Source organism: Coregonus clupeaformis, chromosome 36 (assembly GCF_020615455.1).
Source record: "Coregonus clupeaformis isolate EN_2021a chromosome 36, ASM2061545v1, whole genome shotgun sequence".
Taxonomy (NCBI): domain Eukaryota; kingdom Metazoa; phylum Chordata; class Actinopteri; order Salmoniformes; family Salmonidae; genus Coregonus; species Coregonus clupeaformis.
In genome coordinates this window covers 24800093-24814556 of record NC_059227.1, presented here as the reverse complement: position 1 = coordinate 24814556, position 14464 = coordinate 24800093, and the positions used below count along the sequence as shown (strand labels likewise).

The 14464-nt window shown below is 44.1% G+C and overlaps 1 protein-coding gene across 5 annotated transcripts in view; it reads left to right on the top strand.

Moving 5' to 3' along the window:
• The window catches only part of LOC121552926 (MAM domain-containing glycosylphosphatidylinositol anchor protein 2-like), a 408550-nt gene that overhangs the window by 347102 nt on the left and 46984 nt on the right, over positions 1 to 14464 (top strand). For all 5 annotated transcript variants that reach the window (XM_045211335.1, XM_045211339.1, XM_045211337.1 and 2 more), the window contains exons 11-12: positions 397 to 545; positions 4841 to 5018. In XM_045211335.1, the coding sequence (XP_045067270.1) occupies positions 397 to 545; positions 4841 to 5018 (327 nt within the window). The remainder of the gene's footprint in view (positions 1 to 396; positions 546 to 4840; positions 5019 to 14464) is intronic.

Here is a 14464-nt window from a genome sequence, read left to right as displayed (position 1 = left end):
CTGACAATAACACAGCTGACCATGTGGCTGGCGATCAAATCAAACAGCTTTATTGACAAGATACCTGAGAAAGATTACAGACTTCTGTACAAAAGATCTCACACCCTTGACTCATCAAACTGTGGTAAATACAGGCAAAGTGCAGCGTTACTGGAGGCAACTCTTCTGGTTGATGCCTTGCAGCCATTTTGTGGAAAAATACTCAACATGACATGTTTGCATTTTGGTAACCTGTACTTCAATTCACATGTGACCCTCTTATTTATCTTGTTCCAGTATCTCTGATACATATGGCTTGGTTCCCTTACTACCTTGATGCCACATGTAAAGCTGAACAAAAATGGAAGTTGCAAAAACAAAGATGAATTAGTCCTAAATGTTGGTTTTTGTTTACAGGGAAGGCATATCCCCCAGAGTTCTACTACGACACGTACAGTCCTCTGTGGCAGAACCGGCCTACAGTCTACGGCTTCAAACTGCAATGGACCCAGATGAACCCCAACGCTGTGGACCGCATTGTGGCCTATCGCCTCGGCATACGACAGGTAGGTGTGTGCATGCGTGGTCCTCTGTAGCTCAATTGGTAGAGCATGGCGCTTGTAACGCCAGGGTAGAGGGTTCGATCGCCGGGACCACCCATACGTAAAAATGTATGCGCACATGATTGTAAGTCGCTTTGGATAAAAGCGTCTGCTAAATGGCATATTATTATTATTATGTGGGTGTGCACTCTAACCTTAAACCTGGATGTAAAAAGGCCTTACATATGACAGAAAAGTGACATGATAGAGGGAATATCAGAATAACCAGTCAGGGACTTAGAGGCTCTGTAGATATTCCCAACCCATATTCTATGCATTGCTTGCTTGTTATTGTTCACGTGGACTGCTCCATCGGCCCAGTGGAGAGAGAACAACATGTGGAGAAAGGAGTGGCAGCCATTGGTCCTGTTTACCTGCAGATGAAGGAAAGGCTTCAGATGACAGGCAGTCAGCATTGATTTATGGTTTGCCTAGGCTACTTTAAGAATGTCAATCTCTCTCTCCTTCCCTCTACCGCTGATCCATTTACATTTTAGTCATTTAGCAGACACTCTTATCCAGAGCGACTTACAGTTAGTGAGTGCATACATTATTATATTTTATATATATTTTTCATACTGGCCCCCCGTGGGAATCGAACCCACAACCCTGGCGTTGCAAACGCCATGCTCTACCAACTGAGCTACATCCCTGCAGGCCATTCCCTCCCCTACCCTGGACGACGCTGGGCCAATTGTGCGCCACCCCATGGGTCTCCCGGTCACGGCCGGCTACGATAGAGCCTGGATTCGAACCAGGATCTCTAGTGGCACAGCTAGCACTGCGATGCAGTGCCTTAGACCACTGCGCCACTTGGGAGTAGTGATCCCTCCTCTCTCTTTTTCTCTCTTTTCTCACTGTCTGACACTTCCTACATTATAGTGAAAGACAATAGTCCCCCATCTAGCTTTTTCAACAGCAACTGTTTCGTCACCCAATTGTATTACATTAACATGTTGGTAGCGTCATTAAGCTGAGGCTTGATGCCACTTTATGTGGTCTCTTTCGTTGTACCCATAACCCCCTACTGTGACAATGTGGCACCCTCCCTTTGGTCACAGCAGGCATTGACTTTCAGAACATACAGAAATATAATGTAGAAATGTACGCTACTGTAGGTCTCTGCATGGGCCTGTCTGTCTGTTGACGGTCTGAGAATGTTGATCATGGCAGCCTTGATCGCAATAACCACAACGATTACAGGGAAATATTTATAGATTGATTTCAGGGCTGTATGCTATTGTATTTGTTAGCCTTTATTGGTTAAGTGTAAGCTCTTATTCAGAACCACTGCATTACAGGCGACAGTTAAGCCTTCTGAACTGACGTCCTCACATTTCTGCCCAAACTGAGTGAGTCTAATAAAGAGTCTAATAGTTGTAGTTCTAATCAGTTTTTCCGATAAATAGTATAATTCCATATTTGTTTCCTACTACACCCCGTCCTGAATTTACGCTTGAAAAACCCATTAAAACCGGGCTTGTTTGTGTACCGCAAGGATTTATCTGTCAACGATCTCAGTCGGCCTGTTTGATAATACATTTGGTTGCATTCACGTGATTCGTTCATTCGCCGTGGTACGCCGGCTTCCTGCTTCCAGGCAGGCTGGTTTTTGAGACCTTGCCAGGAAGACACATTTACTCTCCCTTCGCTGGAATTCAACTGGTCCTTTTCACAGTTTCACAGATTAATTCTGCGCTGGTGCTAAATTGGGCCCACAATAATTCAGCAATCACATTAACATTACAATCTCTTCTGCTGTTGTTTGGAGAGAAAAAGAAAAGGCAAGGAAATAGTCCTGCCTGTTTGCTCACTCTTGCTTTTGTTTTTTTATCTCCTACCTGGCAAGCAGAAAATCATTGTTTGCGGGAATTCATTTTCTTTCCACTTTTTTTCCTCCCATGGCTACCTCAAGGTAGTGGAGTGCATCTCAACTAGGCTGTGTATCCCGGGCCTCCCTACCTGCTGTTGTCTTAGATACAGGAGGTGTTATGCTTTAGGGGAGTTAAGAGGGAGCCTATCGGTAACATTTACCTTTAAGGTGAGCCTCTTCATGTTTAATCTGCCAAGAAATGATTGAACCCTTTTTCTTTTCCACTTCCACAATGAGCGTTCTGTTTTCATCGCTCTTTGCGATTGAGAAAGCAATGGGACATGAATGAGTAAGGAGGAGAGAGGGAACGAGAGAGAGAGGGAGAGTGAGAGGGAGGGAGGGAGGAGGAGGAAGCAATGACAGCCTTATCCTTCTTACTCTTCTCTTTCTGTCTCTCTCTCGCCTCCTCCTTCTCAGTCAATTGATCTGTCAGTCAGTGTTGGATCAGTGAGCGGGGCGAAGAGCAGCACAGATCAATAGCAGCAGACTAATTACATGCAGCCAATCTGTCTCCCCCCCCCTCTCTCTCTCTCTCTCTCTCTCTCCTAATGTTGAAAGCCATTTTGATTAGTCCTATGTTTCACTATGCTCCCTTCCATTTGATCAACTTCTCTGGTTCTTAAAGGTACCATAAAAATCCCTCAAACTGTTGCTGCAGTCAAGTGAATTTAAATGTGATAGGGCACTCTGCCTCTGTCTGACTCCCTGTGAAGAAACACTACGAGTGAAAGGTAATGAGATACACGCAGAAAATGATAATTGCATCAAGTCAAACAAACATTAATGGGAGAATAAAACAGAAGCACCAAACCTAAAGAAGTCGAACAGAGATGCACTGTTGCAAATCACATTAAAATAGTAAAAGGCTTCTGTAGATAGCAATTATAGATTTAATTAACTATTTAAAAGACTATTCTGTTCCCTGATGACGGAAAGATGGAGTCATCAGCTTCCATTTGTTCAGTCAGAGTTTGAGGCGAAGTGGTTCTGGAGCCAGGATTGGCATTTAAGGCCTCCATCTGCCCCTAACAGCATTGTACACACTTAATCATTCACACACACACATGCATGGATACTCGCATGCACTCATATGCACACATACACAGCGACGCACATTCATGCACACACACACACACACACACACACACTTCATCAGACTCATCTCCGAACCCTTCCAATTCATGCCAATTAGCAGAGGTGCCTTTTGGACTCTGTGGTACAGTGGAAATTAAAAGGGTTGGGGCAAACTGTTACAGCCTGTCTACAATTATAAATAACAGACAAAACCAGAGCTATTTACCTGTGAACCTAACTCTTACTTGGTAATTACAGAGCAGACACACACTGGTTAATTACTTAATTGGCTCTGGCCTACCAAACACACCCACAAATGCACACACATGAACACACACACACACATAGCGCATCCTTACAAACTCATCCATCGCTTCTCTCTCTCTCTCTCTCTCTCTCTCTCTCTCTCTCTCTCTCTCTCTCTCTCTCTCTCTCTCTCTCTCGTCTCACTCTCCCTTTCTCTCTATCCTGGCAACATTCATTCACAATGGCATATGGTGACTATTTGTGATGCAAAAGCTGTTACCATTCTCTTTTCCAGGTCTCTGCTATCCTAACTGATCCTCTAGGAGAAAATACACCCCTCTTTTTCCTTGTTCTCTCTCATGTTCAAGCCCTTTGATGGTTCCCAATGAATGTGGAATGCATCACTTTGCTTCTTTGAATTCCACACTGGTTCAAAGCCACTTTGCCATTGTATCACCAGGCAAGAATAGCAGTGACCATGTGATGATGACTTAAATTAGATCATCACCTGAAAGCAGGTTCACGGGAGAGCAACATATAAAGATGTGATGGAAAATTCTGTTTACGGTTAGTCTCTTTTAAGATAGCGGCCCGGTCTGTGTGATGCGATGGATAGAGAAACATGTGGACTGTGGTTAGAGGGAAACTTCAAAGATGACCATGTTTGATGAGAGGCTGTTGATAAGGATGAGAAGGGAAAGGCATGAAGTCTTGAGAATGCATCACTACTGGTCATGCCCCCTTCCTTGTAGAGCTTTATAGACTACATTCAGGACACTCATTCCAATTCAATCTGATTCAACCTGTACTCACTGTTCTTCTCTGTTTATGAAGGCAACACTGGTTTGAATCACCGGAATGTGGGAGACTCATAGTGTTCTTTGAACTGTGTGTGTGTGTGTGTGTGTGTGTGTGTGTGTGTGTGTGTGTGTGTGTGTGTGTGTGTGTGTGTGTGTGTGTGTGTGTGTGCGTGTGCGTGTGCGTGTATGCATGCCCCTGGATTCATACATGTGTGTGTGTTCGTTCCACTAATTCTAACTCTGTTGTAATGTGTCCTCCCATCCAGACGGGGCTCCAGCGGTGGTGGGAGCAGGAGATCCCCGTGGATGGAACCATCACCAAGGGAGAGCTGATCACACACAACCTGACAGAGCTCATCAAGCCTGCAGCCTACGAGGTGCGCCTCACCCCCATCACACGCTTCGGAGAGGGGGACTCCACCATCAGGATCATCACCTACAGTGGTGAGTAAACCACTGGATCGGTCTCTGTATGTTTGGGGTTGCAAATTCCGGTAATTTTCCCCTAATTCCCAGGATTTACAGATATCCTGGTTGGAGAATTCTGGATATTCTGCTAATTCCTTCTGATTCCAGGAATATTCCTAGACATTTTGGGAAAGATACTAGAATTTGGTCTATTTGATTGGGAATGTAACAACACCAAGCAGGCGTATATTGTATGATGATTAAGCTAAAAATATGAAAATGAGGACAAGAAATATTCAATGTGAAGTGTGAATGAAGTCAGTGGTCTCCTACTCTGGTCCTGAACTACTGCTACAGCTACAGGGTAACATCCTTCATTAGGTATGTGTGTCATCCTGTGATGATCCTGTGATGATGTAGTCATGACAACTAGACCTCTGAACACAGCGTAACAGTAAGAGGTTGTTAACAACAGGAAGACGAGGCAGGTTGCTAACAGACAGAGAGGTCAGTTGTCAGGGCAGATAGTCACTGATTAAGATATTGACTAGATCATCCAGTGCCCTGATAGATAATAAAGTGCATACTTATTGATCTGACAAAATCCATTAGATTGTTGACAGCAAGTGAAGCTATCGTAGCTGGCTAGGCTATCTATACTAGCTAACCCCAAATTAAAATAAAATGTTGACAGTGAGCAACAGGAGCTAGCTTGGCTAGCATGCCAACCCAGAGAGCCAAAAACACATACAGTGCCTTTAGAAAGTATTCACTCCCCTTGACTTTTTCCACAGTTTGTTGTGTTAAAATGGGATTCAAATGGATTTAGATGTCATTTTTGGTCAAAGATCTTCACAAAATACTCTGTAATGTCAAAGTGGTAAAACAATTCTAACATTTTTTAAAAATAAAATGAAGTATAAAACACTAATATATCTATAAGTATTCATCCCCCTGAGTCAATACATATTAGAAACACATTTGGCAGATAGTCTTTTTGGGTAAGTCTGCACACCTCGATTGTACAATATTTGCCCATTATTCTTTTTTTAATTCTTCAATCTGTCAAGTTGGTTGTTGATCATTGCTAGAAAGCCATTTTCAAGTCTTGCCATAGATTTTGAAGACAATTTAAGTCAAAACTGTAACTAGGCCACTCAGGAACATTCAATGTCATCTTGGTAAGCAATTCCAGTCTAGATTTGGCCTTGTGTTATAGGTTATTTTCCTGCTGAAAGGTGAATTTTTCTCCCAGTGTCTATTGGAAAGCAGACTGAACCAGGTTTTCCTCTAGGATTTTGCCTATGCTTAGTTGTTTTCCGTTTCTATTTATCCAACAAACAAAAAAACTCCATAGTCCTTGCCGATGACAAGCATACCCATAACATGATGCAGCCACTGCCATGCTTGAAAATTTGAAGAGTGGTACTCAGTGATGTGTTGTGTTGGATTTGCCACAAACATAACGATTTGTATTCAGGACAAAAAGTTAATTTCTTAAGTGCCTTGTTGCAAACAGGATGCATGTTTTGGAATATTTTTATTCTGTACATGCTTTCTTCTTTTCACTCTGTCATTTAGGTTCGTATTGTGGAGTAACTACAATATTGTTGATCCTTCCTCAGTTTTCTCATATCACAACTATTAAACTCTGTAAATGTTTTAAAATCACCATTGGCCTCATGGTGAAATCCCTGAGCAGTTTCTTTCCTGTCCGGCAACTGAGTTAGGAAGGATGCCTGTATCTTTGTAGTGACTGGGTGTATTGATACACCATCCAAAGCCTAATTAATAACTTCACCATGCTCAAAGGGAGATTCAGTGTCTGCCTTTTTAATTTTTACCCATCTACACTATATATACAGAAATATGTGGACACCCTTTCAAATTAGTGAATTCTGTTGCTGACAGGTGTATAACATCGAGCACACAACCATGCAATCTCCATAAACAAACATTGGCAGTAGAATGGCCTTACATTTACATTTACATTTTAGTCATTTAGCAGACGCTCTTATCCAGAGCGACTTACAGTTAGTGAATACATATTTTTTTTATACTGGCCCCCCGTGGGAATTGAACCCACAACCCTGGCGTTGCAAACGCCATGCTCTATCAACTGAGCTACATCCCTGCCGGCCATTCCCTCCCCTACCCTGGACGACGCTGGGCCAATTGTGCGCCGCCCATGAGTCTCCCGGTCGCGGCCGGCTGCGACAGAGCCTGGATTCGAGCCTTACTGCAGTGACTTTCAACGTGGCACCGTCATAGGATGCCACCTATCCAACAAGTCCGTTTGTCAAATTTCTGCCCTGCTAGAGCTGCCCCGGTCAACTGTATGTGCTGTTATAGTGAAGTGGAAACTTCTAGGAGCAACAACGGCTCAGCCGTGACGTGCACAAGCTCACAAAACGGGTCCGCCGAGTGCTGAAGCACGTAAAAATCATCTGTCCTCGGTTGTAACACTCACTACCGAGATCCAAACTGCCTCTGGAAGCAATGTCATCACAAGAACTGTTCTTCATGGCCGAGCTGTCGCACACAAGCCTAAGATCACCATGCGCAATGCCAAGTGTCGGCTGGAGTGGTGTAAGGCTCTCTGCCATTGGACTCTGGAGCAGTGGAAACGTGTTCTCTGGAGTGATGAATCAGGCTTCACCATCTGGCAGTCCGACGGACAAATCTGGGTTTGGCGGATGCCAGGAGAACGCTACCTGCCTGAATGCAAAGTGCCAAGTGTAAAGTTTGGTGGAGGAGGAATCAAGGTCTGGGGCTGATTTTCATGGTTTGGGCTAGGCCCCTTAGTTCCAGTGAAGGGAAATCTTAATGCTACAGCATACAATGACATTGTAGATGATTCTGTGCTTCCAACTTTGTGGGAACAGTTTGGGGAAGGCCCTTTCCTGTTTCAGCATGACAATGCCTCCGTGCACAAAGCGAGGTCCATACAGAAATGGTTTGTCGAGATCTGTGTGGAAGAACTTGACTGGCCTGCACAGAGCCCTGACCTCAACCCCATCGAACACCTTTGGGATGAATTGGAATGCCGACTGCGAGCCAGCCCTAATCGCCCAACATCAGTGCCCGACCTCACTAATTGTCTAAGTGGCTGATTGGAAGCATGTCCCCGCAGCAGTGTTCCAACATCTAGTGGAAAGCCTTCCCAGAAGAGTGGAGGCTGTCATAGCACAAAGGGGGGACCAACTCCATATTAATGCCCATGATTTTGAATGAGATGTTCGACAAGCAGGTGTCCACATACTTTTGGTCACTTAGTGTACCAATCGGTGCCCTTCTTTGCGGGTCTTTGAAAAACCTCCCTGGACTTTGTGGTTGAATATGTGCTTGAAATTCACTACTTAATTGAGGGATCTTACAGATAATTGTATGTGTGGGGTACAGAGATGGGGAAGTCATTCAACAATCATGTTAACCACTATTATTGTACACAGAAAGAGTCCATGCAACTTGTTATGTGATTTGTTAAGGGGTTGAATATGTATTGATTTCAGCTTTTCATTTTTAATTAATTTGTAAACATTTCTAAAAACATAATTCCACTTTGACATTATGGGGTATTGTGTGTAGATCAGTGACACAAAATCTCAATTTAATCAATTTTAAAGTCAGGCTGTAACACAACAAAATGAGGAAAATGTTAAGGGGTGTGAATACTTTCTGATGTTTGTTAGCAAAGCTAGTTAAGCTATAGGACCTGTGATTGAGAAGCACTCTGACACTGACTTTGCTGCTAGCTTGTCACATACCGTCTGCCTGCCTGCGATGCTGTGTTCTACAACCTGAGATGATCTGCTGCCTGACTGCTGAAGTTTTGAATGATTCCATTTTACTGCAGCTCATCAGAGCTGTGAGAGGCTGTTGCTGCAGCTCTGAGCGGCTCAAAGCCCCAGTGTGCCCGTATGTGTGTGTGCGTGCGTGCATGTGACTGTGCAAATAGCTAATTACTGTAGCCTAGGCCAAGGAATGGGCCTAGGACTGCATTACCTCCCACTACTACACAACCACATGCTAGCAGGCTAGTGGAAAGGCTGTATGCTAGGGATTGATTTCCCCAATCAAAAGCCCTGGATTAACACCGAGGTTGGCGCTAAACTAAAGGACAGGGCTACCGAACACAGAGCTATCGTAGACAACCCTGATGCTACAGCCGAGGACAGGAATAAGTCCAAGAAGTCCCCCTATGACCTCTTCAGAGTCATCAAACAAGCAAAAGGACAATATAGGAATAAGGTGGAATTATATTATACAGGCGCCGATGCCCGCCGCATGTGGCAAGGACTACAGTCCATTACGGATGACAAAGGAAGACCCAATCGTGGTCTGCCCAACCATGCCTCTCTACCAGACGAACTCAATGCATTTTATGCAATCTTTGACAACAACAACATCGTGCCGGGTGTGAGGGCTGTCACCGACCCCAGAGGATGTGTGCTTAGTCCCCCTCCTGTACTCCCTGTTCACCCACGACTGCGCGGCCACGCACAACTCCAACACCATTATCAAGTTTGCTGACGACACAACGGTGGTAGGCCTGATCACCGGCGACGATGAGTCAGCCTAAAAGGAGGAGGTCAGTGACCTGGCAGTGTGGTGCCGAGACAACAACCTCTCCCTCAACGTCAGTAAGACCAGGGAGCTGATCGTGGACTACAGGAAATGGGGGGGCGAGCAGTGGAGCACGCCCCCATCCACATCGACAGGGCGGCAGTGGAGCAGGTCGAGAGCTTCAAGTTCCTCGGTGTTCAAATCACTAAAGCCTTAACATGGCCCAAACGCACACGCACAGTCGTGAAGAATGCGCAACAGCGCCTCTACCCCCACAGGAGATTGAAAAGGTTTGGCATGGGCCCTCAAATCCTCAAAAGGTTCTACAGCTGTACCATTGAGAGCATTTTGACTGGCTGCATCACTGCCTGGTATGGCAATAGCACTGCCCTCGATCGCATGGCGCTACAGAGGGTGGTGCAGACAGCCCAGGTCATCACTGGGGCCGAGCTCCATGCCGTCCAGAACATCTATATCAGGCGGTGTGGTAGGAAGGCCCGGAAAATCGCAAGCAGTACCGGAGCATCAAGTCTGGCACCAACAGGCTCTTGAACAGCTTCTATCCCCAAGCAATAAGACTGATAAATAGCTAACACTAACAATCTGAGTTAACCTTGTATCCCTATTGACCTTTTATTATGCACACTCACAGGGCCCTTTACACTCACAAACACACTCACTCCATCATCTGCTCACTCACACATAATATGCACATACATTTATACTGACTCTACACACACGCACACCCACTCACATACAAGATGCTGCTACTCTTACAGTAGATCCTGTTCCTGGGCCCCTTACCTGTATACCCATCGTCCAAGGTAGGGGAGGGTTTGGCCGGCCGGGATGTGGGTTCGTTTCCCACGGGGGGCCAGTATGAAAAAAAATAATTATGTATGCATTCACTAACTGTAAGTCGCTCCGGATAAGAGCGTCTGCTAAATGACTAAAATGTAAATGTAAATGTATACATATCTACCTCCATCACTCCAGTATCCCTGCACATTGTAAATATGGTATTGGAGCTGACCCTGTATATGGTATGCTAACTTACTTATTGTGTTCTTCATATTTCTTCTTATTTCTCATGTGTTTTCTTTTCTAGTATTACATTGTTATTGCTTATTGCATTGTTGGGTTTTGAGTTTGCAAGAACTACATTTCACTGTACTTGTGCATGTGACATTAAAACTTTAAACTTGAGACTGGCATATGAAATATTGTTGGAATTACCATGCTACTATCATTATCACTCTCATACTTTATGTGATTCTTCAAACTAATAAATAGAGGAACTGAGTTTAATGAGTGAGTGGATATCCCTAGGCATATCCTGTAATCAAAGCAGAGACATCAAGAATCTGATGAAAAGATATGTCATTATTACACTGTTATTATACTACCTGAGGTTAGCTAGTTGATAGGAAATATAATTTGCCATATGTTTCATAGTGTTTTTGAGTTGCAGGAAAGTAAGATAATGACTATGGATCAACATTAGACCAATTTCCTGTAGACCTAGATTGAGTTAGACCTAGCTCATCATTGTCTTCTGTGATGATGATGTTGACTATGACGATGATGATTATGATGATGATGGTCTAGTACACAGATTTGGGTCTGACAGTACGGCAGGATGAGCAATCCCTCCTATGTGGGCCAAATATCAGAGGGTAGCAGGTTTGCTGTGTGTGTTTGTTGGTGAAAACTGCTTAGTGTCCCAAGCTGGCTGGGGTATGAAGAATGGCAGTGTCACCACTCTCCCACACTCTCTTGGATTCTGCTGTTGTGACAAAGTCAGCAGCTGTTTGCTGATCGAAATTCAGTTTTCGCTTTCCAACAGCCCTTCCAAAACAGATTTAATGTGTAGGTGGCCACCTTACTGTCACACACATTGGCAGTATAACGAAGGCTCTCTATTATAGGTTGCTTTTGTGCTGAAATGTAATGTCTGCCCTATCATGTTTCCCCTTGCATCAAACCCTCACTAAATCTGACTGTGAGTATATCTAGCATTGTGCTGTGGGTGACCTCTCTAACGCCCTCTACCCCAGGTCAGCGGGTCACTGGGAAGCCAGTTGTGTGATTCTGTTCTCTTACTTGTCTCCTGTCTGTGTCACTGTGTCCAGGGACAAGGCTGAGCCATCCCCTGCAGTTTACACTACTGCTGTTAAGGTCATCCACGCAGAACCTCAGAGTGAGGGGATTAAAGTCACTCTCGCCAATTTGTTCTCTCTCCTCCTCTCCTTCCCTCTCTCGGCGCAGGAGACATGCTGGAGATTGAAGAATAGTGATGGCCTGTGGATGCATCCACAGAAAGCTAGATAGAGAGACAGAAGCAGAAAGACAGAAAAAAAGTGAGAAAGAGAAAACACTTCAAATGATGGACACACCGATGTGATCCCAAAGGTATTTTGTCCTTGAGATTCAAGCAGTTTCTGGAATTCACAGTGATTAACCCGATGGGTGGTTTTGAGCCATGAACATGCCGTCACAGTTTTTCTCAGAAAGAGATGGCTGCTCTCCAATACCAGACCCTTTAAACGTGATTGATGTGAATTTTGGAGAGAGAGCAGAGCGGTGGTTGGGATTGGGGATTGTCTGTTTATGAGCAGTCGGGTTGTTCTGGGCTATCGGGACCTTGAGCCTTGCCATTGAACGATCTGCTTTGTAATACAGTAGCGGACCAGTGGACAGGGCAGCCTGCCAAGATTAAGTCTCTCTGTGTGTGTGTGTGTGTGTGTGCATGCGCATGCGTGCGTGCGTGTCCTAGCCGGCCCCTGTGTGTGTGTGTGTGTGTGTGTGTGTGTGTGTGTGTGTGTGTGTGTGTGTGTGTGTGCATTCTGGCCGGGCCCCTAATGTGTGTGGCGGTCAATAAACTCATATCGTATCACAGTTAACATGATGGATTTGAAACAAGATGCACTGGCAGACATCTAGTAGTATGTTCGACGAGCAGGTGTCCACATACTTTTGGTCATTTAGTGTATGTGTACAGTGGCTTGCGAAAGTATTCACGCTCCTTGGCATTTTTCCTATTTTGTTGCCTTACAACCTGGAAATAAAATTGTTTTTTTGTATCATTTGATTTACACAACATGCCTACCACTTTGAAGAAACAAACAAGAAATAAGACACAAAAACAGAAAACTTGAGCGTGCATAACTATTCACCCCCCCAAAGTCAATACTTTGTAGAGCCACCTTTTGCAACAATTACAGCTGCAAGTCTCTTGGGGTATGTCTCTATAAGGTTGGCATATCTTGCCACTGGGATTTTTGCCCATTCTTCAAGGCAAAACTGTTCCAGCTCCTTCAAGTTGGATGGGTTCCGCTGGTGTACAGCAATCTTTAAGTCATACCACAGATTCTCAATAGGCCATTCCAAGACATTTAAATGTTTCCCCTTAAACCACTCAAGTGTTGCTTTAGCAGTATGCTTAGGGTCATTGTCCTGCTGGAAGGTGAACCTCCGTCCCAGTCTCAAATCTCTGGAAGACTGAAACAGGTTTCTCTCAAGAATTTCCCTGTATTTAGCGCCATCCATCATTCCTTCCATTCTGACCAGTTTCCCAGTCCCTGCCGATGAAAAACATCCCCACAGCACGAATTTACCATTTCTATTGGTCAGCTTCTTGTTCTGTGCGTGAAATAAATAGCCTATTCCAAACAAACTCTGGGACATTTGTGGGATGATAGATCCCAAATTCATACAACCAGTAGGCCTAGGCTACATCAAAAAAATATAAAAAGCAATGATGCTGATGCAGCAGATCAGAACGTTTAGCTTAAAATGTTGATAAACTATTATGTCTTCACATTATAAGTGCAGCAATGCACAAGGCAGTAGGCTAAGAGCGAATGTTCGTTCCATAATGCAGTTAGCAGGAAAACACTGTTGTCAAAAGCGTACCGCTGGTTTCATGAGACAGTGATGAAAATATCCTTTAGAAATGTACAACTAGCATGGGTTGCTAATATCACTAGAATTGTGCCTTTTGGCTACTGGACAATGAAAGAAAGTGGATTTTAAAACCAATAGAACATGAAAGAAATAGGCTACTGGTTTCAATGAAATATGGAAGTCTTTACAAAATAATTGCCTTCACGTTTGGTCGTATTTTGGCTTAATGGGTACTGTAGTACATCATGCTACAGTGATGGTGTTGTGTGAAACTTTCCATAAAGGTTAAAACCGTCCTTCTTGCATTTATTCTCTCCTCTTCTGTCCTCTCCTCTCTTCTCCTTTCTTCTCCTCTCTTATCATCCTCTCCTCTTGTCTCTTCTCTTTCCCCCCCTCTCCTTTCCTCTTCTCTCCTCTTTCCTCCCCCTTCCTCTTTCCAACTTCAGACACGTTTAGTTATATTCCATCATCCTCTCCCTCCCTCTTCCTCTCCTCTTTCCTCTGTTCCACTATCTCTTATTTCCTGTCATTCTTCTCCCTTTTCTTGTTATGGATTGACAAACAGCTGTCCTTGTAGCTAAATTGCAACAATGAGTCAGAAAAATGTATTTGATTACATATTCTATAACGTTCGCTCAGGCCTTTCAGTTTGCCTCCGTGTATAAGAGACCCAGCCAGCCCTTCAGTTCTTAACCAATAGTCCTTTACACATGTTTTTTTTTGTGGGGATGATTTGTTATTGCTTGTTTTAATCGAGTGGATTCAAATCAATTCCTTCCATGAGTCGCTGTGTCCATAAATCATTGTTGGTAAAGGTAACACAGTTTTGCAGATAAGCTGATGTATCACATCTATTCACAGGGACAGGAATCGATCATTAAAACGTCATGCATCTTCCTGACAGCTTAAATTGTATTTACTCCACAAAACATTTACTGCAGGGCTAACTGGTTTATATTGAAACAAACAGTTTTTTTACCCTTGACGTTTCGGTGTTTGCCACGGAGCTA